Source organism: Exophiala oligosperma, assembly GCF_000835515.1.
Source record: "Exophiala oligosperma strain CBS 72588 unplaced genomic scaffold supercont1.11, whole genome shotgun sequence".
Taxonomy (NCBI): domain Eukaryota; kingdom Fungi; phylum Ascomycota; class Eurotiomycetes; order Chaetothyriales; family Herpotrichiellaceae; genus Exophiala; species Exophiala oligosperma.
Genome location: NW_015622828.1, coordinates 926,805 through 949,151, shown reverse-complemented (window position 1 = coordinate 949,151; position 22,347 = coordinate 926,805). Strand labels below are relative to the sequence as shown.

At 50.6% G+C, this 22,347-nt stretch overlaps 10 protein-coding genes across 12 annotated transcripts; 8 read left to right on the top strand and 2 right to left on the bottom strand.

Annotated features, from left to right (window-relative positions):
- Positions 1-1,705: 1,705 nt before the first annotated feature.
- On the top strand, positions 1,706-5,686 carry PV06_10039 (uncharacterized protein). Its single transcript, XM_016411532.1, has 2 exons — positions 1,706-2,086; positions 2,148-5,686. Exons 1-2 carry the CDS (start codon positions 1,802-1,804, stop codon positions 5,592-5,594), a joined length of 3,732 nt encoding a protein of 1,243 aa, XP_016258286.1. The 5' UTR covers positions 1,706-1,801; the 3' UTR covers positions 5,595-5,686.
- Positions 5,687-5,881: 195 nt separating this feature from the next.
- Positions 5,882-6,754, top strand: PV06_10038 (uncharacterized protein; the record flags this gene model as incomplete). Its single annotated transcript, XM_016411531.1, has 5 exons — positions 5,882-5,966; positions 6,023-6,062; positions 6,116-6,132; positions 6,181-6,607; positions 6,667-6,754. 5 exons carry the CDS (start codon positions 5,882-5,884, stop codon positions 6,752-6,754), a joined length of 657 nt encoding a protein of 218 aa, XP_016258285.1.
- Positions 6,755-7,331: 577 nt separating this feature from the next.
- On the top strand, positions 7,332-9,053 carry PV06_10037 (uncharacterized protein; the record flags this gene model as incomplete). Its single annotated transcript, XM_016411530.1, has 4 exons — positions 7,332-7,404; positions 7,477-7,595; positions 7,651-7,804; positions 7,855-9,053. 4 exons carry the CDS (start codon positions 7,332-7,334, stop codon positions 9,051-9,053), a joined length of 1,545 nt encoding a protein of 514 aa, XP_016258284.1.
- A 6-nt stretch (positions 9,054-9,059) lies between these two features.
- On the bottom strand, positions 9,060-11,369 carry PV06_10036 (uncharacterized protein). The gene is made up of 2 exons (XM_016411529.1): positions 11,177-11,369; positions 9,060-10,617 (listed from the first exon to the last, which is right to left on the bottom strand). The coding sequence occupies exons 1-2, from the start codon at positions 11,234-11,236 to the stop codon at positions 9,820-9,822; spliced, it is 858 nt and encodes a 285-aa protein (XP_016258283.1). The 5' UTR covers positions 11,237-11,369; the 3' UTR covers positions 9,060-9,819.
- Positions 11,370-11,883: 514 nt separating this feature from the next.
- Positions 11,884-12,438, top strand: PV06_10035 (uncharacterized protein; the record flags this gene model as incomplete). Its single annotated transcript, XM_016411528.1, has 1 exon — positions 11,884-12,438. The coding sequence occupies one exon, from the start codon at positions 11,884-11,886 to the stop codon at positions 12,436-12,438; it is 555 nt and encodes a 184-aa protein (XP_016258282.1).
- Positions 12,439-13,342: 904 nt separating this feature from the next.
- On the top strand, positions 13,343-14,403 carry PV06_10034 (uncharacterized protein). Its single transcript, XM_016411527.1, has 2 exons — positions 13,343-13,667; positions 13,748-14,403. Exons 1-2 carry the CDS (start codon positions 13,641-13,643, stop codon positions 14,030-14,032), a joined length of 312 nt encoding a protein of 103 aa, XP_016258281.1. The 5' UTR covers positions 13,343-13,640; the 3' UTR covers positions 14,033-14,403.
- PV06_10033 lies at positions 14,070-18,210 on the bottom strand. Of its 2 annotated transcripts, XM_016411526.1 has the most exons (4): positions 17,568-18,210; positions 15,988-17,508; positions 15,256-15,927; positions 14,070-15,203 (listed from the first exon to the last, which is right to left on the bottom strand). In XM_016411526.1, the coding sequence occupies exons 2-4, from the start codon at positions 16,250-16,252 to the stop codon at positions 14,287-14,289; spliced, it is 1,854 nt and encodes a 617-aa protein (XP_016258280.1). In that variant the 5' UTR covers positions 16,253-17,508; positions 17,568-18,210; the 3' UTR covers positions 14,070-14,286. The 2 variants fall into 2 exon arrangements, with proteins under 2 accessions (XP_016258280.1, XP_016258279.1); XM_016411525.1 differs by having other exon boundaries at positions 15,988-18,210.
- PV06_10032 lies at positions 17,381-18,241 on the top strand (the record flags this gene model as incomplete). 2 transcript variants are annotated; one of them, XM_016411523.1, is made up of 4 exons in its annotated part: positions 17,381-17,501; positions 17,557-17,683; positions 17,786-17,826; positions 17,886-18,241. In XM_016411523.1, the coding sequence occupies 4 exons, from the start codon at positions 17,381-17,383 to the stop codon at positions 17,999-18,001; spliced, it is 405 nt and encodes a 134-aa protein (XP_016258277.1). In that variant the 3' UTR covers positions 18,002-18,241. The 2 variants fall into 2 exon arrangements, with proteins under 2 accessions (XP_016258277.1, XP_016258278.1); XM_016411524.1 differs by having other exon boundaries at positions 17,557-17,826.
- A 553-nt stretch (positions 18,242-18,794) lies between these two features.
- On the top strand, positions 18,795-19,544 carry PV06_10031 (uncharacterized protein; the record flags this gene model as incomplete). Its single annotated transcript, XM_016411522.1, has 1 exon — positions 18,795-19,544. The coding sequence occupies one exon, from the start codon at positions 18,795-18,797 to the stop codon at positions 19,542-19,544; it is 750 nt and encodes a 249-aa protein (XP_016258276.1).
- Positions 19,545-20,560: 1,016 nt separating this feature from the next.
- On the top strand, positions 20,561-21,136 carry PV06_10030 (uncharacterized protein; the record flags this gene model as incomplete). The annotated part of the gene is made up of 1 exon (XM_016411521.1): positions 20,561-21,136. One exon carries the CDS (start codon positions 20,561-20,563, stop codon positions 21,134-21,136), a length of 576 nt encoding a protein of 191 aa, XP_016258275.1.
- Positions 21,137-22,347: the final 1,211 nt, after the last annotated feature.

Genomic DNA, 22,347 nt, shown 5'->3' with positions numbered 1-22,347 from the left:
CGATGATGCTGGAAGCGGCAATGAGACTTTTGGCTAGTGTTGGTTAGACGGATGCTGAATGTTGTCCAGATTGTCTTTCGTGAGCAGATGATCAGGCGTGGCCTCGTGAAGTGCACCTTGATTCTGCTGCTGTGTCCAGAGACTGATGTTCTCTGAGTCTGGTTGTGACGCAGCTGCTCGAGATCTACGATCGACAGAGTCATCGTCCTGATCATCAGCTGCATTGACGAGTTCGTCGATCGTCAGCCTTCGGGTTGGACTCGAGCAGGTTCTCTGTAGTGTCGACGCTGCCTCTGGCGATGGATTGTGAGTTTGTGGCGTTCCTGCCTCTGCTGGAGTCGACGTTGCATGGGTGCCAGCCCAGTGCTGGAAGTCAGTCTCGAAGGGCTGGGTCTGGGCAGTAGTCGCTGACTGTGAGGGGCTCGGTGGCGGCGATGGTCGAGCAGGGTGAATTCTTCCCAGGTGACCTGTTCTGACATCAGAGGTTGTTTTAACATGGCGACGTATCTGAGAGACATTCTGCTTGCTGCGTGGGTCGCCGGTAATCCACGTGAACGTCTTCGGAGGACCGACCTGCCTGGGAGGCATGAGATGTCAAAACCGAGGGATAGTTAAGAGATATCATTCGGCCTAGTCAGTTGTCTATACAAGTCTGGCAGTGCTAGTGGTCGTCCCAGGTTCGCAGAACAAGGGTCTGAACCCGGACTGGGAGATGGAACTCTTAAGAGATCGAGGTTGCGTGCCATCACAAGTCCAACTGCAAAAGGACATCATGCTTTCGCTTCAGCCCGTGTTTGTCATAGGGTGACAGGATGCTGGGGGTTACTAATGACCACTTCGTTGACACTTACTTTGATACTTTATTTGGGACAGGAGGGCTGAATAAGTCGTGACTAACATATATTGGCTGCGTACCCCTCTCTTTGACCTTGGCTGGGCTGATATAGTGCAAAGCTATATAAAGCCATTCATGTACGACTAGCCTCGGAACTTTGTATCAGAGCGCAATAGAGAAATTGCGAACTTCCGTGGAGTCGCTTCGGGCTTCCTCATATCTTCGAAAGCAGGTCAATACGGTAAGCCTCTGACCTGGCGGGATTTGTATAGGCCCATGGCTGGGATCTCAGCTGCGGATCCATTGCTCATAGTCAGCTTTGGAAAGGAATGAATTGCCTTACATGATTGACTCGCGGGATCTGGCAACAGATCACAGGACAAAGTATGCTCTCCTTTCCGATCACGGCCACTTGTGCCACCTTCCATAGCTGGCTGCTGTCAACCTACCTTGAACAAGAGGGATTCTACGTAAGCATCCTGATTCCAATGGGACAAGCTAGAGCGTATTGGTGAGTTCAGACATGCACCACTCAAAGTGCACAGAGCGTCTGGAAGGTTACGTCTGGCGGAGGCTAAACACAGCGTTCCAGATTTAGATACGGTGTCATCGCAGCAGATCATCATGCAATGGGTGGAGGGAAAAATGTTCATGAGGAAGATTGCGTCCCGCTTGGTAATGCCTAGAATCACAAGGTATATTCTATATATCCCGACAAGGGATCACTGTAGTCGTAGTCGTAGTTGCTTCGGTGTATGTTGGATGTCTTGTCCCTGGGAAGATCCCTGAAGCTTTGCTCAACACGGAAGGTGTAACGAATCCACATGTTAGACTACACTCCGTACAATAAGCGAGCCTGTTGACGAAGAATGGACATTCATCAAGACGACCTAACTGCGCCCACCACCGCGATACGACTATTGTAACTGCAGGAGACTCCTACACCTGACAAGATGATCAATAGATATGAACGCATACCCAGATGACTATGCCTTCCACAACCTGCCCCTCCTACTTCTCTCTGGCTTGGACGACAGCAATCAGTCGAAACCCGATCCAAGAAGCCGGACGCATACTTTTTTGCAAGATGGAGGTTTCATGATCAGAATAGATCTCCCCAATGTCCAAGGACCTCTGGCAGAGCAACTACTCCAGGCATTTAACTCACAAGATGCATCGAATGTCGCATGGCACTCCCGATCGGTGATTGCTCGCAGTGGTAAGATATACAAGATCGCAAACGTTGGACGGGTAGGTCAGCAACGCCCTCCACACTGTACAATCGAGATCGTCGACTGATAAATGTGTAAAGGTCTACACGCTTCCGCCTCGTAAAGCGCCGCCACCTCCTTATTCTCCCCGTCTATCGGCCACTGTTGCAAACGGGAGTGCTCCTCCGCCGCTCGTACTACACTCGCCTCTATCTCCCTTGACACCTAGCTCGCCCTTGTATGCTGATGGTATATTCTCTCCCTTATGGATTACGAAACATCAGTCTCGATTGCCCTGCGCATTCCTGGCATGCTTCTCTCTCACGTCCGATCCGCATACAAGCTCTCTGCAGGACAATAAGCTGAAGTCTGAGGTCGGTAACATTCGCAGTGTCCTTTCTTCAACCAATTACAAGACCAAACTTGTGGTGGTTCTGATTGGTGATGGCTTCATAGATCCGTCTGAGCTTGAAGATCGTTTCAATACTATTCGTCGCTCAGGAGGACTCGACGGGAAGAGCATTTTCTTTCTTCCCCACAATGCTTCGCCTGTTGAGGTGACTGAATTCGTCAACTCTGTTCTTTCAACCCTGCATTCCCCCTGTATAGAATACTATCGCGATCTTTCGAAACATTGCCGACGAAAACGCAATAGGAATATTATGCCACAACCCACCGTACAGCCTGGAGCCTCACAGGTATTGTCGCTCCAAGGTTGGAATGTCAGATATGAATTCAAGCTTGGAGTGTTTGCCGAATTCCGACAAGAGATGGATGCTGCTTGTCGCAATTATGAGACTGCTTACGATGGCTTGTTCAGTCCAGAGATTATCGAAACCATCGCCGTTTGGAGCCTACGTTTCAATGAGGCCAGATCACTGGCAGATGTCGTTGCGTTACGCATAGTCAGATGTTTGTTATGGGTCGATCAAGGCACAACGGCTGTCAGGTCCTGGATCGCCCACAGAGAAAGAGTCAGGGATTTGATTGACCGTCGAGGAAAAGGAACGGAAAATTATGGCTGGGAGGCCTGGCAAAGTAACTGGGCTGCCGTAATGGCCGATTTGCTGTCACGGTCACAATACCCCTTGCTTAATACCAAATTACAAGACGTTGATCTCCTACCCATTTTTGTTGCTGCTGAAAAGACGAGCCCGGGGGCCGATCGCAGCACCCCTTGGGAGCTGCTGCATCATGAAGGGTACTGGCTGGATATTGCGAGGAAGTGCACGAGTTCACGGCGGGCATGGGCCCTTAAAATTCCGGAAGAGGATCGGCAATCACCTGGACGTTCCCCTGCCTCTGTGGTTGCAAGCAAGGCTCATCTCTATGATACATACCTTGCTCTTGAGCCATACCGTGAGGTGCCAGTCGATGGAAGCCATGGATACGATTATTCTATGTCTATCATTTCCAGGCTGGAACAGGCGATCAAGCATTTCTCAGAACGTGGCCAGCTGCGCAAGGTCGATATTTTGCAAATTGAGCTGGCCCTTGAGCATGTCCGATCGCAGTCCTGGACCGCGGCTGTTGAGACACTTCAAATTCTATGGCACAATCAACAGTGGCGACGATCAGGTTGGTGGAAGCTTCTGCAAAAGCTCGGCTGGGCTCTTTTGGATTGTCTTTCTCATGCTCAGAACTCCGAGCTGCATATGAAGTTGTCATGGGAGCTCTCGTGTGGCATCTTCGAGAGTAAACCTGGCTCTGGTTACGATTTACACGATGGACTTCGAGACGTCAGTGCTCAGGGTTCCTCCCGGTCTGCGGCAATTGATATGGACCAAGCCTTATCGCCGGTTTTTCCATCCTTCGCCTTCTCGACCCACGAAGTATTTGTTGGAGAACCTCTGGATTGTCAATTAACCTTACACTCTAGGGCACAAGAAACACTTGCTCCAATCAGGATCTCCGAGGTCAAGGTCGTCTTCGAGGGTAGTTTGAACCCTATTTATCTCGTGGCAGAAGAGGCTGAATCAACTAACACTGGCTCGTCTTCTGCTAGTTTTCAGGATGTTGTACTTCAAGACTCGACTTTGTTCAAGAGGAGGTCGTCTGCTGGAGCCATTGCCTCTCTTGCTGGAAAAGCTGACTTGGTGATGCCATCAAATTATAGTAGAATTTTCCGCCTACGCATCACTCCGCGTGAGGCTGGCGACGTAGCAATCGCTTCGATCACCTTGCTCGTGGACGGACCTAATTATTCGCTGGCAGTCACCTCCTCTGACTTCGAACACTCGGTGTCCCAGTGGTGGGAAACCAAAAATGGCAAGCCAATCCCACGACTGCTCGGCGAGGAGTCCAATGCTTATAACAAGATCACAATACAACCTAAACCGCCAAAATTGCAAATTGAAGTGCCAGGACTTCGCAGGGCCTATTACGCAAACGAAACAATCAAGATTGGATTCGATATCCAGAACGACGAGGAAGAAGCCGCCTTGGTCTCCGTCACAGTCCGTATGATCAGCCCGGTGGAGGATTCTGCACGGATAAAATGGATTGATCCTGAATATCAAGATTGGGCGAGCTCAGAGGCAGGACTCCTGACCTTATCACCGCGAGACCTGGGGACAATAGCTGCTAACGAAAGCACTACTGTCTCTATTTGCCTCGATGAAACGGTCATCGCGGTTGATCACGAAGTCGAGCTCCTTGCAACTTACAGGCTGGTTTCTGAGCCTGAGACGATTCTGACAAAGAACCTCGCGATCGATGTAGTCGTAATTCGTCCTTTCGAGGCGAATTATGACTTTGTCCCACGTCTGGACCCGGATCCGTGGCCCAGTTTCTTTCACGGACCACCACTAGAGAGAGATTCATCCACACCTCTCGGCTTAAGACATCGATACTGGGTCACTGCAAATCTCTACTCCTTCGCTACTGAACCTCTGACCATTGAGGCTATCCTGCTTACAGCGACCAAAGTTCAGGGTAGGGCAACATGCTCGGCGACCACCGGCGTGGTACGAAGGCCCCAAGTGAACACTGCTGAGGACAAGGCATCGATTTCATCGGTAGTCCTGCCGGACCAGACTACAATATTTGACTTCGAGTTATCCCTACAAAAAGAAATCCTCGGCGATCGGCATACCGTCGGAGTCGACCTCGCCCTTGAAATTGGTTGGCGACGGCAAGATTCAGATCAAGTCAACACCACAGTACTTGAGGTTCCCAAACTAGTAGCTGCAATGGCCGAACCGAGAGTACTACTCACTGCTTCTCAAGCCACGCTCAGTGCCTCGGTGGATTCCGCGTACAAGCTAACCTTTACGCTGGAGAACCCTAGCATGCACTTTCTCACCTTTAACATTTCATTAGAGGCAAGCGAAGACTTTGCATTCAGCGGTCCCAAGGCTTGTTCTCTAAGTCTCGTACCCCTCAGCAGGCAGTCACTCGATTACAGGATACTCCCGAACAAGAAAGATCAATGGGTCGGAGTGCATCTGAATGTGATAGACGCGTACTTCGGGCAGACTTTGAGGATCCTGCCTGGCGGGGACGGTGTGAAGGTGGATAAGAAAGGGAAGGTATTCGTGAAGATATGATCATATTTTGGATTGCTCACTCGTAAACATGTATTATGGACAAGGCCCGGTAGTCATAACGTACCTCAAGACAATCAAAGGGCATTGAGCACGCACTACCTGTAAGAGGCATTGTTTACATTGCCGCGTCCCGATCGCGATCCAATTTGTCCCGAGTTCGAGGCAGTGAAATTTGCGTCATGCTTGGCATTGAATACCTGGCAATTCCCGTTCCCCCAAACGATCCCAGCAAAAGACTCGCACGAATATTCCGGTCTTCTGCCTTCTAGAAGGGCCGTCTTTTCCAAATGGACAAACTACATAATCTCATTGCCAGCGTGACTGGCCAAGAGAAGATCGGCTTCATTGACTCGTCTCAGACCTCACTTTACGGTAAGCTCTGTGTTGGTGGAGAAGTATCCCCGGAAGCTGTAACTGACCCTGGACAGTGGCGGCGGCAGCGATAGCCTTCAACCCTATCTTCTGGAAGTAAGTCGGCGCCCGTACCTGAACAAAGGAGTGAGCTAAATTATATGATGCAGTCTCGTTGCGAGACTTGGTGAGCCAGTTCTCGTCATCTACGGGTGTCGATATTGACATGCTACAGAGTACCGAACTCATGTCCTAACCAAGATTTTTGGCTCGCCGTATTATGGCTGCTATGCGCTGGCATTCACAATATTCTCTTTGGGTATTTTCCGCGACTCGCTTTACAAGAATGCACTTGATGAGCAACCACTCTATCCCCCCATCCACCAGCCAGCTGCGGGAATTGCATGCTTCGTTGCCGGTAATGTTCTTGTGTTATCGAGCATGTGGGCCTTGGGAGTCACTGGCACATACCTTGGCGACTATTTTGGCATCTTGATGGACGCGAAAGTCGAAGGCTTCCCTTTCAACGTTACCGGTGCACCGATGTACTGGGGCAGCACGTTGTCGTTCCTGGGAACGGCGCTGTACACAGGCAGGGCCGCGGGTGTTCTGCTCACCGTTGAAGTGTTTGTGCTGTACTTTTTGGCATTGCAATTCGAAGAGTATGTGGTCCCACCGGTAGTGCTGGGCTCTTTGGAAGAGCACGTGCTGATACGATTAGTCCTTTCACCGCCGCGATTTATGCAAAGAAAGATGCCAGACCAGTGACACGATCAATGACGAAACAGAAGGATCGCAAGAAGGCTTGAGTCGACTAGCACATTGATGAAAACGCACGACTCAGTGGGTGAGATGTGCCTTCAGGGTACGTGCTCATAGATTGGCCAGAGCGTGACCATGGAGGATTGAGACGCTGGTCACATCGATACCCAGAGCATTAAGATGTTGTGGACGTTCAACACGTCCGGGTGACAGGAGAGTAATAATCAGGCTGGGTGCTGACGGTGGACGAGGCTGTACTGTCTACCGCCGCGAGGATGCTTTGGGTGTTTTGCTCGACAACAAAGGTCTTGGCATTGCGTAGTTGGAGAAGAAGACCTGATTCAGAGGTGCGGGCTTTCTCAGGCTGCATGATTGGACACCTTCGCGTGGCAGTCTGTTCTTCAAGGCTGCGCACCTCTTCAACATCATCTTCAAATCATTCATATTTCTATATGGCAACTTCTGATAAGTCTTTCTAGTTGCGCCTAGTTTGGCTGGACGCCAGTAAATTGATTACTATTTTTCCCAATCTCCAGGTCGGTTTGGGAACGTTTTCCTGCGCGCCTTGATCCTATCCTCCTGAATAGCCAACACTCATCCTTCCTGTCGTCAAGTTCCGCCAACATGGCGCCGCAACATGTTGAGATCGCGGAGACTATCGCTGCCATCAAAAGGACTTTGCGCCGTGAGAAAGAAGGTAAAAAGTCACCTGAGAGCCCCCGAAAAGCACTATCCAAGTCCGTCACGCTAACCCAGCCCTCGCGCCCAGCTCCCACTGACCAGACCATCACGTCGGCCACGAACCGAGGAAATAAATTGAAAAGAGGTGCAAGCTCTGTTCATGCCGGCGCTCTCCCCTATCCACACGGTCCCGAGGGATATAAGGAGGTATGGAATGAATCAGCCGCGGTGCAGGATGGGCCCAAGCTCACACCATGCACAGAAAATCGACCACGCAGGGTATTCTCGATATATCCTGGATCGCAATCCTAAACGCTTCAACGAATACGGCGACGAACTCGAGGACAGCGAGAGCGATGCCGAGGCGGATGCTGATGCCGAAGACGAAAATCCCTACTCTGGCATCAAACTTGAAGGTCGGCCGAACTTTGTTCAATATCTAACTTGACTTGGCTGACCGCAGCAGAGCTTCTTTGCCCTTTGAAACACCCTTCCGAGCTTGCTTCTCATCCTACTCTCTCCATACCGTACCTCGATGGTGCGCTTCCAGACCTAATCGTCTCGGTCGAAACGAAACTGCGTCAAGAAAAGGCAAATTTATGGAGGGCCAAGAGTCTGAACAGACAATTCATGGGAGATGAGGCGTGGGTGCCCTGCGCCAATGTTGAAGGCCCGGAAGATTTGGACCTGTTTGAACCAAAGTCCAAGCTTCCTCTTCAACACGCAGGCAATAAGAGGAAGCGAGATCACGACCACGAAATTTCTCAAAATGGTATCAATGGCCATGATTATGCCGCCCAAAACGACCTAACTACCCGTCAAGCTGATAACACAATCGACGTCGACGCCGAGGCCGCCCGACGATTAGACCAAGAGAGTGAAGCTGACCACAAGATGGCACCAGCAATCGAAGAAGCGACGAAAGAGCAAGCAAAGCAGGAAATGGACGACGTACTAGCAAATACGGAAGCCGGCCACCCAGAGCAAGCCAAACCCCTTCCAGCCGAGAAGACGAAGGAGGTTCCAATTCAGGATAATGACAAAGATCAGAAAGAAAATGGTGACGACGAGATGGAAGTCGACGAAAAAGGAGAAGAAGGCGGAGAAGAAGGACCAAAAGAGAATGAAGCAGAAGATCAAAGCATGTCCGAGGAAGAAGAACAGCCGCAACCAACTCGAAGAATTACACGGGCTTTAGCAGCGGAGCATACGGCATCCACCACTGCAAGCCCGCCCGTGTCACCAAACTCTACTACCTCGACCGTTGATGCCTCGTTGCTGCAAGCCGACCCTCTGTTTCTCCTCCCGCCCTCACTGGCTGCCAACCACAGAGTCCCCAACAGTCTATCGCGACTCGGCCTACCCGTCGAAGAGTTTCTCGAGACCCGCCGGTTTCTGTCCATGTACATCCAGAAGCAAGAAGAGACTGTGCGGGGGTTCGAAGCCGTCCTGGCCAAGTTGATCAAGGCTAAGAGAATGCGCGACAATGTCTGGGAATGGTGCAAGACCGAGGGCCACGTAGGTGAATGGTCCGACGGCGAGGACTGGGTCGATGCCGAGGCGTGGGGTCTGGAGCCAGATGAGCTCAAGAAGGGCAAGGACGAAGAAGAAGTCGAGGGTCAAGAAGACACTGGTCGGAAGGGCAAGAGGAGAAGAAGGGATTAGAAGTCCCCTCCTAATCCTAGACTGGGGGTCAAAGTGAAGAAAGAAGAAGCAGCAACACCGGACACACGTCCTCCTGTTCCTGTACGATCTACACGCTCGAATCCTGACCCTCAAATGTCAACGTGCGCGCAGGGGGTATCCTGATGATGATGTTGATGAGAGAGCATAATATATAATGAAGATTCCGAATGAAAAGATTGATAAGAAAAACATATTCCCGTTAATTTTCCCTTGGAGTATGCATGCATCGTTGTTGTGTTGGAGTGAGTAAAACCGTTTCAGACGGCGTGACAACGTCGATTGCTATCTTCGTGTCTTTCGTCCCATTTGCTGACACCCTCCGTTACATCCTTGGCTGCGTGGGGTTCCTCCGACTCATGTTAAATGCCAAACCTCCCAGAGGTAGGTCATGACGTTGAAAGATGCTGAGAAAAAAAAGAGTGCCATGGACGCCTGGTGGGTTGCGCGAAAAATGACCAAGCAAGCATGTCTGTTTGTCCCGCGCAAAAAAACGGCGCATGTCCCCTTCTTTTTTCCTCCGACGTACCAAGCAATGTCCCTTGGCCCCTTCGATGACATTACCTAGGTATTCGAGTTGTGGTGAGCTGTACGAAGCCCGCAGGGTCCCATCTCCAAGAGTTTCTCGTTCAAGTCGACCGACCTGCCATGACACCGGGACGCGGAGGGCTCTTCGGCGTGATTGTTTTTCGCTGCCACATTGTGGTCTCGATTTTCGGTCTGCTAGTGAGCGAGTGGGTGAGTGAGCCTATCCTAACCTTGATTCTCCGAGGACGACACCGTCGTCGTGTTCGGCCGTCGCCGTCGTGGTCGTAGTCGTGGTCGCCGCCGACATTGTCATTTTCGAATCTCCGTCGCGGTGTTGGCCGATGTCGTCCTCGGTCTGCCCGTCGCTGCTCGAGCCGTCCTCGACGTACAGCTCCGAGGTTTTGGTGGCGACGCCGGCCTCGCGGAGCCTCTTGCGCATGCGCCGCCGCTCGTCGTCCTGCCACCTCGCCAGCGCGGCGGCGGCGTGCACGCGGAACCCAAAGACCTTGGGCTCGTGGCGCCGGCGGGTCTTTGTCGGCACGAGGGCCGGGTAGACCTGGAAGAGGATGTTGTGGAAGCTGGACCCGAAGTAGGCTCCGTCGATGGCGGCGTGGCGCGACGACTTCGGGTTGTAAATGTCCTCGCACTTGGCGCAAAAGAGCTTGACCGTCTTCAGGCCCGGGTTGTCGCTCGGCCCGAAGGGCAGCAGAGGGTGGCTGTCGCAGAGGACCCGAGGGCAGCGTCCGAAGTCGCACTTTTTGAACTTGTCCACCATCTTGGCCAGGCCGCGGGTGGTGACGATGTACCGCGCGTGGACGAGACCATAGAGGTGGCGGGCGGATTTCTCGATGGTCTCGCGCATGTCGTCGTCGCAGTCGAGGTCGAAGACGTCGGTGATCAGGTCCAGAGCATGTTGGTAGTAGTGTACCTCGGTGTTGAGACCCGTGAGGTTGAACCGGTCCGTGATGTACTCTTCGTCGATCTCGCAAAAGTATTCGTTTCCTCGGGACGATATGAACTGTGGGGGGTGAGAGTGAATGCGTTAGTCTTTGGATTCTGCGGGAAACATGACAGAAGAGAAAAGGACAAGGCGGTAGTATTGAAATGGCGAGTTGTGAGACAAAAAGCGAAATCAAAAGAGTGAGGTTTTGGTCTGAAGGTTAGTTCGTAGTCCGGTACGAATATCCATCTCAATCATGGGATTCGACAGAGTATATCTTGTTCTTTTTTGTGTCTTTTGTGCATTCACGGATGCGTGCCCGGCAGATCGATGCCTCGCCAGGAGCCTCGAAAACCCAAAGATTGACTAGATGTCGGGCACTCATCACTTTGATAGCGTCCCCAGATATTGGCTGGAATAGTGACATCGATCCAGGCAATCTTCGAATTTGTGATCCCAGACGATCTTCGTTTGGCTTGTATTCCTGCTGACGCCGGCGCGGGGGCGGTCACCGTCTCTCGCAGCCTCATTCTCAACTTACCACATCCAAACTTTCTTTTACCTCCACAACTCCATGCAGAGCAAATTTTTCAAGATGGCAAAAGGAAAAGGACAGAAAAGGAAAGTTCGTACGTACCCAGTCTCGCCAGTAACTCGTGTAGTCACTATCAGTTTCTGACTGAAAGTCCACGTTCATCTTGGTGGCATAAAATCTCTGGAGCGGGAGGTGGTGACGTGGACAATGTCAATTATTTCAGACGGGTGAGATGGTTTGAAAAGGGATACGCCCAATTGATGTGTGCAAAGGAAGACAGCAAGGACGTTCTTTAGTTGTTCTGGAGATGTTTTGCAACAACGTGGAAATTGATTCAAGGGTTCTCAATTTGGATTGACGTGATGTGATGATATGCTTCACTGTACAACTCTCACAACTACGGCACCGCACAAAGACCAGGATTGGCATTTATCTCTGCCGTCTCCTTGACGCCAATCCAACTTTGGAAATGATATTTATCCGTCCCTCTGGACTTATTTATCCGAACCATCCTCACCGCCCGACTCGTACCGGCCATCAGGCTTTACGAAGGGGGGCTTCAGCCTCGTCAGTCGATTGTACCCATTCATTGTTTTGTTCAGTGAACGTGGACAATACGTTCATTCACGCGCATCTACCACGCCATGCCTCTTACGGATGCCAGCTTCGCCTTGGCGATGGTTACTGTACAGCAGTGGTTAAAATGGCGACTGAATCGTCGGTACAAATAAGTGATTCATCTCACCGAGACTCACTTGTTCTTCTTCTTTTTCTCTTTTTGATATCGGTCGACAAAAGAACAAACAAAAATGTCGACAGCAGCGACAACCAGTGGAGAGGAGGTCTCCCACAGCGACAACACCAGCAGCAACAACAACAACAGCCAGAGCGAGATGGCCCTGGTCGGCGGCGCGATTGGAGCTGGCTCAAACCACCGTCGTCCCTCGGGTCCTTACGACACTCGCCCGCCTCCTCCGCCTCCTCCCCCACCTCCCATCCAACAACAACCACCACCGCCGCCACCACCAGCAACAGGTCTGGTGTTCAACAGGGGGTCCACTCGGGTACCCATCCTGTACAACTCGACAATCACCGCCATAGTGGCTCATGTCACTATCCGGGCGGGATACAGGATGGCGGATAGGCCGTACGCCTATCAGTGCGAGAGGTGTGGTAGGAGACATCGTCACATTGGCGATTTCCACCGCCACATGAGACAGCTGGAGGGCAGGGAGGGATTTCGGGTGGTTCGGGCGGTGCCCCAGATGGAGATGGTGTGGTATGGGGTGGATGATGCCGGTTACCGGTACATGGGTCCGTTGTTGAGGCCCGGGCTGCAGCCCTTGGAGAGGAGGCGTCGATAGTCGAGGCGAGCACTAGAGACTCATGGAAGGGGGGGGTGTTTGTGTGGGCGTGTGTGTGTGTGTGTGGATATGGGAGAATGACAAACATTGTGCCGCCTGTATTCTTCCTTCTCCTGATTTCGAAACCTCCTTCCACATCGTACTTGTAAGAGGCTTTTTTGACGGTGTTGAACACCATGTTGATTCTCAAGTCGATTGGCATCGTAGTTCGTTGACAGGAATGGCACCTCGACAGTACAAGGTTCGAGCCCAGCTGGCAAGTCGGCCATTGGTAGTCAGCGCTGTGGTCTGAGTTCTCTTCTTGTCATCCATAGCTGTGTCAAGTCATCATGCACGATACTACAGCTAAAATCATTTCAGCAGTGCTTTCATTTCGAAATCTGCCAGGAGTCACTTCAAGGTGCTTTCGTTTCAACGCTCGTAGATCCATGAGTCAAGTGATCTCACGGGCTGGTGACTGGCACAGCGGCATTTCGATATCAACAATGGGACACATTTCGAGATACTACTTTGGACCGGCAAGTACCACTGGAAGACGCGTGTGAAATGAGATCTAGGATTATCAAAGAAGCGTCAAAGTAAAGCAACATGTAAAGCAGGCCGATACTGCTGCAAAAGGTGCCATGTGGCAGTCGGCGTACTGTATAAGAACAGATCTGAAAGCACAGTAAACATAAAAACATCGTCGGCAAGCTCTCGGTGATATCTGAAAAAGGAGCAAATACGAATCTACACTGCCCTTGAACTCGGACACGGACATGTTGGACCCTATGCAGTGGATCGGGACGGAAATCATCCGAAATGGTCAAAATCACTCCACCCATGACTTATCTCAAAAAGAGTCCGTGAGTACGTAGTATTGGAATTTTCCTGGCATGTGAAAATCTTACTAACTCATTAACCGCGGGAACTTTTCATCTCATCACGTAGTTCATTGTCCGTACCAGTCGCTGGGACCCGACCGCAAGGGGCCAAACACCTCATTTGGGTTACTGGATCATCGTTTTCATCGACGGGACTTTTCATTCGTCCTTGACTCAAACACGAGATACGACGGATGATATTTTAATCATGGATCTCCTGAAACCTCGTCGCAAGCCGAGGTACAAAGTACTTTAGGTGTTTGCTTTGCCCTTTTGAACTCCCCATTTCATTTTCACCAGATGTAAAGTTTGGAAATTCCGAGAGCGAAAAGGTATCAAATGGCCGAAATCAGAACCAAGAAATCGGTACGTCGATCCCACCAGGCGAGACTGCAGTATTCGGGGGATTTCTCAAGGTGCCGCCCTGGTCGCTGACATGCCTGCAGAGCGACGACAGTTTCTCCACGCTCGTCGTCGAAAAGAGCAGCACATGCTCCTCCAGACAGGCGGCGGCGCTCGCCCACACTTACCCGTGGTTAACCACCGAATGGGTCAACGGCAACGTCAACTTCGAGACTCACTTCAAGGACTATGAGATTGAGAACCCGGCCGTGGCCCTGCAGGAGGCGCTCGGCGGTGTCGTGAAATGGGTCGTTGACGGCATCATGACCGAGTTCGGGAGCGCGGTGTCAGACTCACGCGGCACCCGAGACTGCGGGTGTGTTCACTGAGCTTATTATCATTCGGCGTCAAATTTCGCAGCGAAAATGTCAAGGTTCAGGCGTTCATTTTGGAGATTGCTGATGACAATCGTCGTCCAATGTATTAATTTCATATAGCCACCTCGTTTTAAACATGGGGGTATCAAGTCTATCTGAACACGGCAAAGTCTATGAGCGCCAGTTTTCCAACATCGTAACAGGTCAGGTAATTAAGAGGGTAATGACAAACGTAAACAATCAGCTGACTGGTGGTCCTTTCCAGATCATCGGCCAGCAGATTTGTTCGTCCTTGTACTGCTGAGATCCAGTCCGGCGATGGACGTCAACGTGTTGACCCGGTCGATATCGTAAGGGCTAGCGTTGTAGTTGGCGGCTTCTGATATACTTCCAGATTGTGACTTGATTCTGGTCAAGGCTGCCCGATCAGCTTGATCGGTGGACGTTCTGATAGGCGCGAATCGAGACTCCGGTTCCTCCGTCTCCTTTTCTGACTCGGATTGTTCAAGTGAGGTACGTGCAGGCGAAGATGATGTGCCAGCTCCTGTACCGGCTGTCTGAGCAGCCCTGGCTCGTAGCTCCTCCATGGCCGCTTCGGCTCTGGCAGCGTAAACGCAGCGAGCACGTATCGACGCCCCGTATTTGTAGAAGATGAAGGGGAAAGGAACGCAAGCCAGTGCCAGGAATGCTGGAATCGCACTGCCCCAGTGAATCCCTAACCTATCCAGCATATCCTGGGTGAACAAAGGGAATGCGGCGCCGAAGAGAGATCTCAAGACCGTGTTGGCGGCGAGGACCGATGCGGCAAAGACGGTATACGAATCAATGAGGTAATTGGTGACGACGAGGAAGAGGATGCAGAAGCCGAAGCCGAACGGTACTCCCGCAAGAACAGGTGAGATCCAGTGGACTGACGGAGAATTGGTAAAGGCGAACCAAAAAAGACCGATTGGGACAGCGACGGCTCCTAGGAACGCAGGCGGAAGTCGTGCTTCGGCCGGGGCAATGCCGCCATGCTTCTGAGCAGATTTGAGGTACCACTTATTCGCATAGCCGGAGAATGCTATGCCCAACACTTGTCCAACGGCCACTCCGAGGAAGGGAAGGCCACCAATACCTTCGGACCAACCACGAACTTGCTGGAACACGATCGGATAGGCGCCGAAAAGAAGGTAAAGAGTGCCTGCGCTGATTAGTATCAGATGAATCGGTGACATTATGCGGTCATTGCTTACCGTAGATGATGGCGATGTACAGCGACAGCAACAACACAATTGGCTCCATGAAAAGGAGAATCCAAGGTCGGATCAAAGCGGTCGGTAGAAGCGACTTCAACGAAGGGCGGCCCTTCTCCTTGTCCGACTGTAACATGTAAACCTTCCCCGTCATCTTGGTGAGTTTGTCAACTCTTCGACGAAGGAGAACCGGGGCATATGTTTCAGGAACGAATACAGCTCCAAGGATCCAAAGAACACCAGAGAATATCGTCAGCATTCCCATGACCCATCTCCAGCCTTCGTTCTCTGCAAGAAAGCCACTGCAGAAAGGTCCAATCGTCGGTCCCATGCTGGGTGCGAGAGCAAAGATACCCATCGCAAGTCCTCGTTGGCTGGCAGGGAAAATATCTGCAATGACACCTCCCGCGTTTGTAAAGGGGGATGAACCGAAAGCACCTGCGAAAAATCGCAGAACTAGTAGCGTAGCAAGATTATTGGCGCCCGCGCAACCGGCATTGAAAGCTGTGAATCCGCAGAAACTGATGAAGAACATCAGTTGTCTTCCGTAGATCTCACTCAATGGCGCCCAGAGGAGAGGTCCTGTAGCGAACCCAAGCACGAACAACGAGATTCCGGCTGTGATCAACTCCGTGCTTGCGCCTAGGTCGACAATGAGCTCTCGAATTGTCCCTGGACAGCTATTGTTAGTGGATGCCAAACGTCAACACGCAGCCTCTCTGAGCGACGTACCGCTGAATGCACTGGAAGCGAACGCAGAAGCAAGCATTTCAGTAGCCACGATCCAGCTGATGGTCCATCTCCGGGACGTTGTCCAATTGTAAGGGTTGCCGACATCATTGGGAATGTAGGACACAATGTACGGATCTTCCTCCGTGCCGGATCCAGGGTACGGATGCTTGAGAACTTCTTGAGTGATGCGAGCCTGGTCGACCACGAGACGGAACAAGGAGAGATGTCGAGGGGCAGGATCGTCAAAGTCGGTCTTCTCGGCCATGGTGTATAATCGAATTCGCAGTGGCAGGATGAAAGATAGTGATAGTGATACACGAAACAAAGCACGGGAGATCAGAACTTATCTAAAATCGAGCGGCTCCAAACATTGCATCATGAAGTTTTCACTGTTAGGGAGAGGCCACTGTGCACCGTTATCCACAACGACAACGACACAAGATTGGCAGCACATGCAACGTGGGCATGCTTGCGCAAGTTGATGGATTGGGGGTTCATCCGACCGCCGACGGTGAAACATGATCGAGAAGCACCACATCGCAGCCACAACACGACAAAATGATCTTGACATGGCGTCGGCGTTGCCGTTGATGAGTCCATTTTCATCGGATGATTGGCGACCTGTTTCGGCCGCAAGCTTGACATCGGTCTAGCTGTATCCACAAAATGTCATGTTCGGATATTGGCTACCGAGCCATATCAACGGTAGCTTCGAAAGATAGATAAAAACTAATCTAGTTGATAGATGAATTGTGCGACGCAGTGGATGGTGATTGACACTGCGCTCTGGTGCCTTAGCGTGGGAAAACAACATCCAGTTACTTGGTGTCAAATGTTGACTTGTAGCCGTTGAGTTTGAGCTTTCTGTACGTATCAGTGCTGAGTGGAAAGAAAATCATAAGGTCCAAGCATCGCCACACCGAGGGCTTTTCAGTTCTGAGCTTTTACGGGTACAGCTCCGCAGCCTTGTCAACCTCGGTAACTTACTCGTTTGGTGATTGGCTGATATCGTGCGATCCACAGCCTCGTTCAACACGAGGTTGCAGGGTACAAGGTTATCTATCACCAATGGCTGAACGACGAGGTGGGTTTGTCCGGCTATCGAGTTATCGCAGGGATTCACTTCGATAAGAAATCCAACAAGTACCACTATGCTCGAATGAGTACTTGCGTTGAACACAAATTCGCTACGGCATGTTGCCTTTCATAAGCGTCTTTAATATGCCGATATGAGGAGTAACCCCACTGGCCAGATGCGGCTCCGAGGGTAGACATTGAACATTTGGAGACGACTTCAATAAGCTCATCAATGCCATCTTGTATCTTTTCATCGTCCTATTGTCGTGCAGTAGAGCTTCAACACATTAAAGAAGTAAATCACCTGCTGTGAAAAATGCCTCCACAAGGACAATGCAATTGTGGAGCAATATCAGTCTTCATTAAGAACGACGAAGCCGTCAAGTCCACTGGCACATACTGTCACTGTATTCCTTGTCGGCGCCAGAGTGGTGCTTGTAAGCTCTTCGCCGCAGGATTCCATTAGTAAACGAGAACACTGACGGTGTTTAGTGGGAACGTACGTCACTGTCATTTCAGACGAGGATGTTGAGGTCACAGGCACTCCAAAGGCATATCAGGACACAGCCACGGATTCAGGAGTGACCATGCAGCGATGGTTCTGTCCTAATTGTGGAAGGTGTGTTAACATCTTTCACTCTCTTTTCGAATGCGCTTCCGGTCCTTTCGCTTCTCATGTCACTTCACCTGAACGGGGATAAATGGTGCTAATCAACCATAGTCCAATCATGTCAACCACTCCACGGGCGCCAGGAGTCAAGTGTGAGTCGAATACATATCATAGATACGAGCATTGAGACCTCGCTAACGCTGACTGCCAGTCATAAAGATGGGACTGTTTGATGAAATTCAGAGGCCCGTTGCCGAGGTATATTGCAAGAACAAGTCGGACTGGGAAGGTTCAGTCGAAGGATGTGTGAGCAAGGATCGAAGTTGATGCACATTAGTATCTGAGAGAAGAGAGAGTGTGTATGTGTGTGATATCAGACTGTATGCTGTTGGACATCGGCGAATAGTGTTGATTGATGAGGACGCTGTTAATCCCAGGAAGGTCACTTTCAACCAAGTGCACGGTCAAGTCCAGGATTACGATAGACGAGAGACAACTGCACCTTCTTGGCACCAGAAGAATAGGACGTATGTATGTGGTGAGATACTTGAATTGTATGCTATGGTGAACTCTTCAAGATACGAAGATCATGCCATCAAAAAATCTAAGCTTGGCGTCATTTTAGCGTCATTTTATGGTCATTTGACCTTGTCGTCGTACTTTTCTCTTTTCCTCCACACTGTTTCCCTCGTTGACCAGGGAAGATCTCAAGAACAATGCGGTCCATCCATTAGCTTGCGATCTTCCCCAGGCCAGTGCCGACTGGAAGTTGACAAGATGCGGATGAACTTCTCTCGTTTGAGTACAAGTGCCTTTGCGCCCGTGCGTCTGGACCGTCTTTCCACCATCGAAGTGCCCAGACTTGTTCAGGTGATTGGACTGAGCGATTTCGGCCGTGCCCGGTGACCATCTGTCAAAGTGGTCTGATCGTTTGCAAGGTGATGTTACCGCCTTGCTTTCCGAGGTGTGATGCGTTATATCCCCAGCATACTAGCATGCTGAACGAAATTCCACCAGTACCATTGATAGCATCTAGCACGAACCTCTAGGTCTCGAATCTTCATCCCGTCGGCCTATCGACCCCAGATCTTTCTCTACAACGTCAAGGTGACCTATAAAAATGGCAGAACTACTCCCTTTACAGTATTCTTCAGTTCCTCACGACAAAAAGACAATTCATCAAGATCAACCTCAAGCTACAAACGCTACTACTACAACCAACACAACATCGACAGCTAAAAGCATTACTAAGATGACGAGAAGAAACTCAAGCGCGTCCTCAGACGCCTCAGTACAGCCGGAGAGCGCCCCAACCTCGCCCAGTCTGAGTCGAAAGAGCACCGAATCTTCTCATCTAGAACGGCGCAATTCCAGACTCGGCGGCGTGATGGATCAAATCCGAGAAACTCTCTCTCAAGAACAAGAGCGACTCTTTGGGCCCCGCAAGTCAGCTCAGCAACACCGACAATATCAAGCCAAGGTCGGTGAGCATCTTGAGCACTTGCGCGAGCAAGACAAAGCCGACCGAGCTCGCGCCGAACAGGAAATGATATGGGAGGACAACAACAATGGTGCCAGCCCAGCAGTACAAGCCCGTAAGTCGTCGGAATTGAACGAGAATTCCATGGGGGCTGCTTCCGAGAAAGGGCTGCAGAGACAGTGGAGTTGGGGCTGGCCAGGACTTGGAACTAGCCCAGAGGCAGCAGAAGGTGCAGCAAAGCCTCGACGACTGAGTCATTCTGTGTCACATAATCCTGCCCTGGAGCACAAGGTGGAAGAAGCAGCATACGAAGCCATCGATAGTGCAGCCGAATCCGAGGGCTACGGATGGCCCGGCCTCGGTGACTTCCCAGTTTCCAAGAAATCATGAGCTGGAGAACTCGAAAGACAATGAGAAACGACTATTACACCTGGAAGGGATGCTTAAGGATGAATATGGGAAACTCGGGATCCCTCCGGAAGGCATCCACGTATCATAGCATCGAAGCAGTCGAAAGGACTTTGGATTGCGACTGAGGAATTGATACTTTGGAGGATCGGCGTTGGTTTACATTGATCTTGTATTGCTACATGATTCCAGCTAATTCGAGCGTACCAAGGAACACGATGTTGCAGCAATGATACAATGATTGGTACATCATACCTTAGCATTCTCGCAGATTCGAGGAGCAGTCAGAATTATATTGTAATGACGTAAAACTTTCTGCATCGTTATGCCACTATCACGAGCTTCGTTATAGGCGGGATGAACGCCTAGAGCAATGACGTTTCCGCCGAAGTTTCTAGCTAAATCCAGAAGAAGAAAGAGCATTGCGCTGCCACAGTGCTTGTAATGACACACTCGCAAAATCAACTCCACATGTCATCAGCGTCCTTTGCTCAATGCATCCCAACGGCTTTCTGCGGAACCATGGGTGAATGACAATGTGTAGTCCACTGCATGTTGATGGGAGATGCTCAGAGGCAGAAGTATCCCTGAAAAAAAGCGGTATTCACACAAAATCAGGAGACCAACTGATGAAATCATGTCTCCGGGTGGGCATGGAAATACGATGGTTGGTTGGAGCCTCGGACCCCCTCCCATCTCGAAAATTCCATGGTTCGTGAGACCCAAGATGGAAATATCAACAAATGTCTAGAAGCTTCAAGCCCAAGTCCCTGCCCCGCGTTCCGGTGATTCCATCCGTGACGCATCCGGAGTTTTCGAGAAAGTTCATCCGCGACTCCTCGCGTGTATAAATGTCCCCTGTTCACTCCCTCTGAAACTCGAGATCACCAGAACAAAAACAACAAAAAAAAGGCATTTGAATGACTAGCACATTGCGACGACTACCACAGAGGTTCAATCAAGTATCTCGAATCATCAGACCAACACAAACGAGAAACATGGCTCTATTCCCACGCTTCGGATCTGCATTCGGCGGCCCTTACCGTCAAGAGATGGGACCGTTCTTCAAGCTCTTCGACGACACCTTTTCCGAACTCCAAAAGATGTCCGACACGGCCCAACGCACCTTCACCCCCAAATTCGACGTCAAGGAGTCCAAGGACCGGTACACCTTGGAAGGTGAACTCCCCGGTATCGACCAAAAGGACGTGACCATCGAGTTCGCCGACGAAAACACCCTCACCATCAGGGGCCGCACCGAGCACTACCGTGAAGAAGGCAGCAAGCCATCCGCGGCCGAGGAACCTCAACAACAGCAACAACAGCCACAAGCCGGGTCTTCCAGCACAGAGGTCGCCACCACCGGAGGCAAGGACGTCGCCAAACATCAACCACAACACACGTACTGGGTCACCGAACGTAGCGTGGGCGAGTTCGCCAGGAGCTTCGCCTTCCCTACCCGTGTCGACCACGACGGCGTCAAGGCCAGTCTGAAGAATGGCATCCTCAGCGTCACCGTCCCCAAGATGCTCAAGACCAACACCTCCAGGAAGATTGAAATAAACAACGAGTAAAGGACGTGAGGCCGAAGGTCGAAAGGGCTCCGTCGCTCCATTCCACAAGTACCATTTTCTTCAAATTGAGAGCATTTCAATATATGGTTTGGTACAAACTCCACAATCCTGATCCCTCGAACATATGTACCTACTGTTACAACAACCCCACAATCAGCGTTCCTTTTTGCACAGGCTCACGACTATGACTACGACCACCAAATACCCAACGACAATCATGTATCATACATGCACAATGATCATTCATTTCACCCTTAGCGAGCGACTGGGCGTTTGACTTTCTTTTGCTGGACAATCACAAACTGTCGAAAGTGTTGGACCGACGAAAAAAATGGGAAAAACAGAATAATAATTCAACACAACCCTTACTGTGTAACTTGTCTCTAGCATCTCCTGAATTAGCTTCAGATAGTTGTTGCTGCTCTTGATCTAATTGAAAAAATTTCAATCGAAACAAAGTACTCTTTCAATATTTTCACGTATTCGTATACGCAGTGACTCGTTGATACTCTCGTGACTTTGATCGAATGAATGAGATAACCAGGGCCAAAAAAGGCCTTCAATGTTCCCTGACACTCGTAGCCGTACTTGCCATGATGACTGGTGACCTTCTTGTGACTTTTTCAAATCCCACAGTACAGCCCAAACGAAATGTCTGCCTTGCAATGTTTCCCTGAACATGTTCGCATCCCGACCCTTGCCGGGGTAACGTATGTTTACTCGCGCATGACTTGACTTGATCGAATGAGATGAATTATTCTACTCAAAAACACGAAAACTGCCTCCATGTCTTCTGACAATTCTTACTCTCATGATGACTCGTGATCTTCCTCGTGAAAATTGATGGTTCTACTCGGAAATTTGCCTCCAATGTTCCCTGGAGTGTCCGTCCCTTTGCTTCGTGATCCGTGAGATCCTCATGAGAGTGATTGATTGGAATTTCTGGTCAAAAAGTGTCCCCAAAAGCACTCAATTTCCCTGACATTCGTGTCCCGTCATATTTCGTAACTTACGATTTTCTCATGATGTTTTTCGGGCTCAAATACCGTACCACACCTTGACAGAACAGAACCCACCTCGAAGAAGAGACTCTTAAAACATTTTCAAACGCAAAGGAGGAAATATCTGGTGATGTTAAAAACCTCGTAATAGGTCTATCGGTTGTATTGCTGATGTCGCCGAAATGTCATTGGTGTACATGCCCTTGCTTC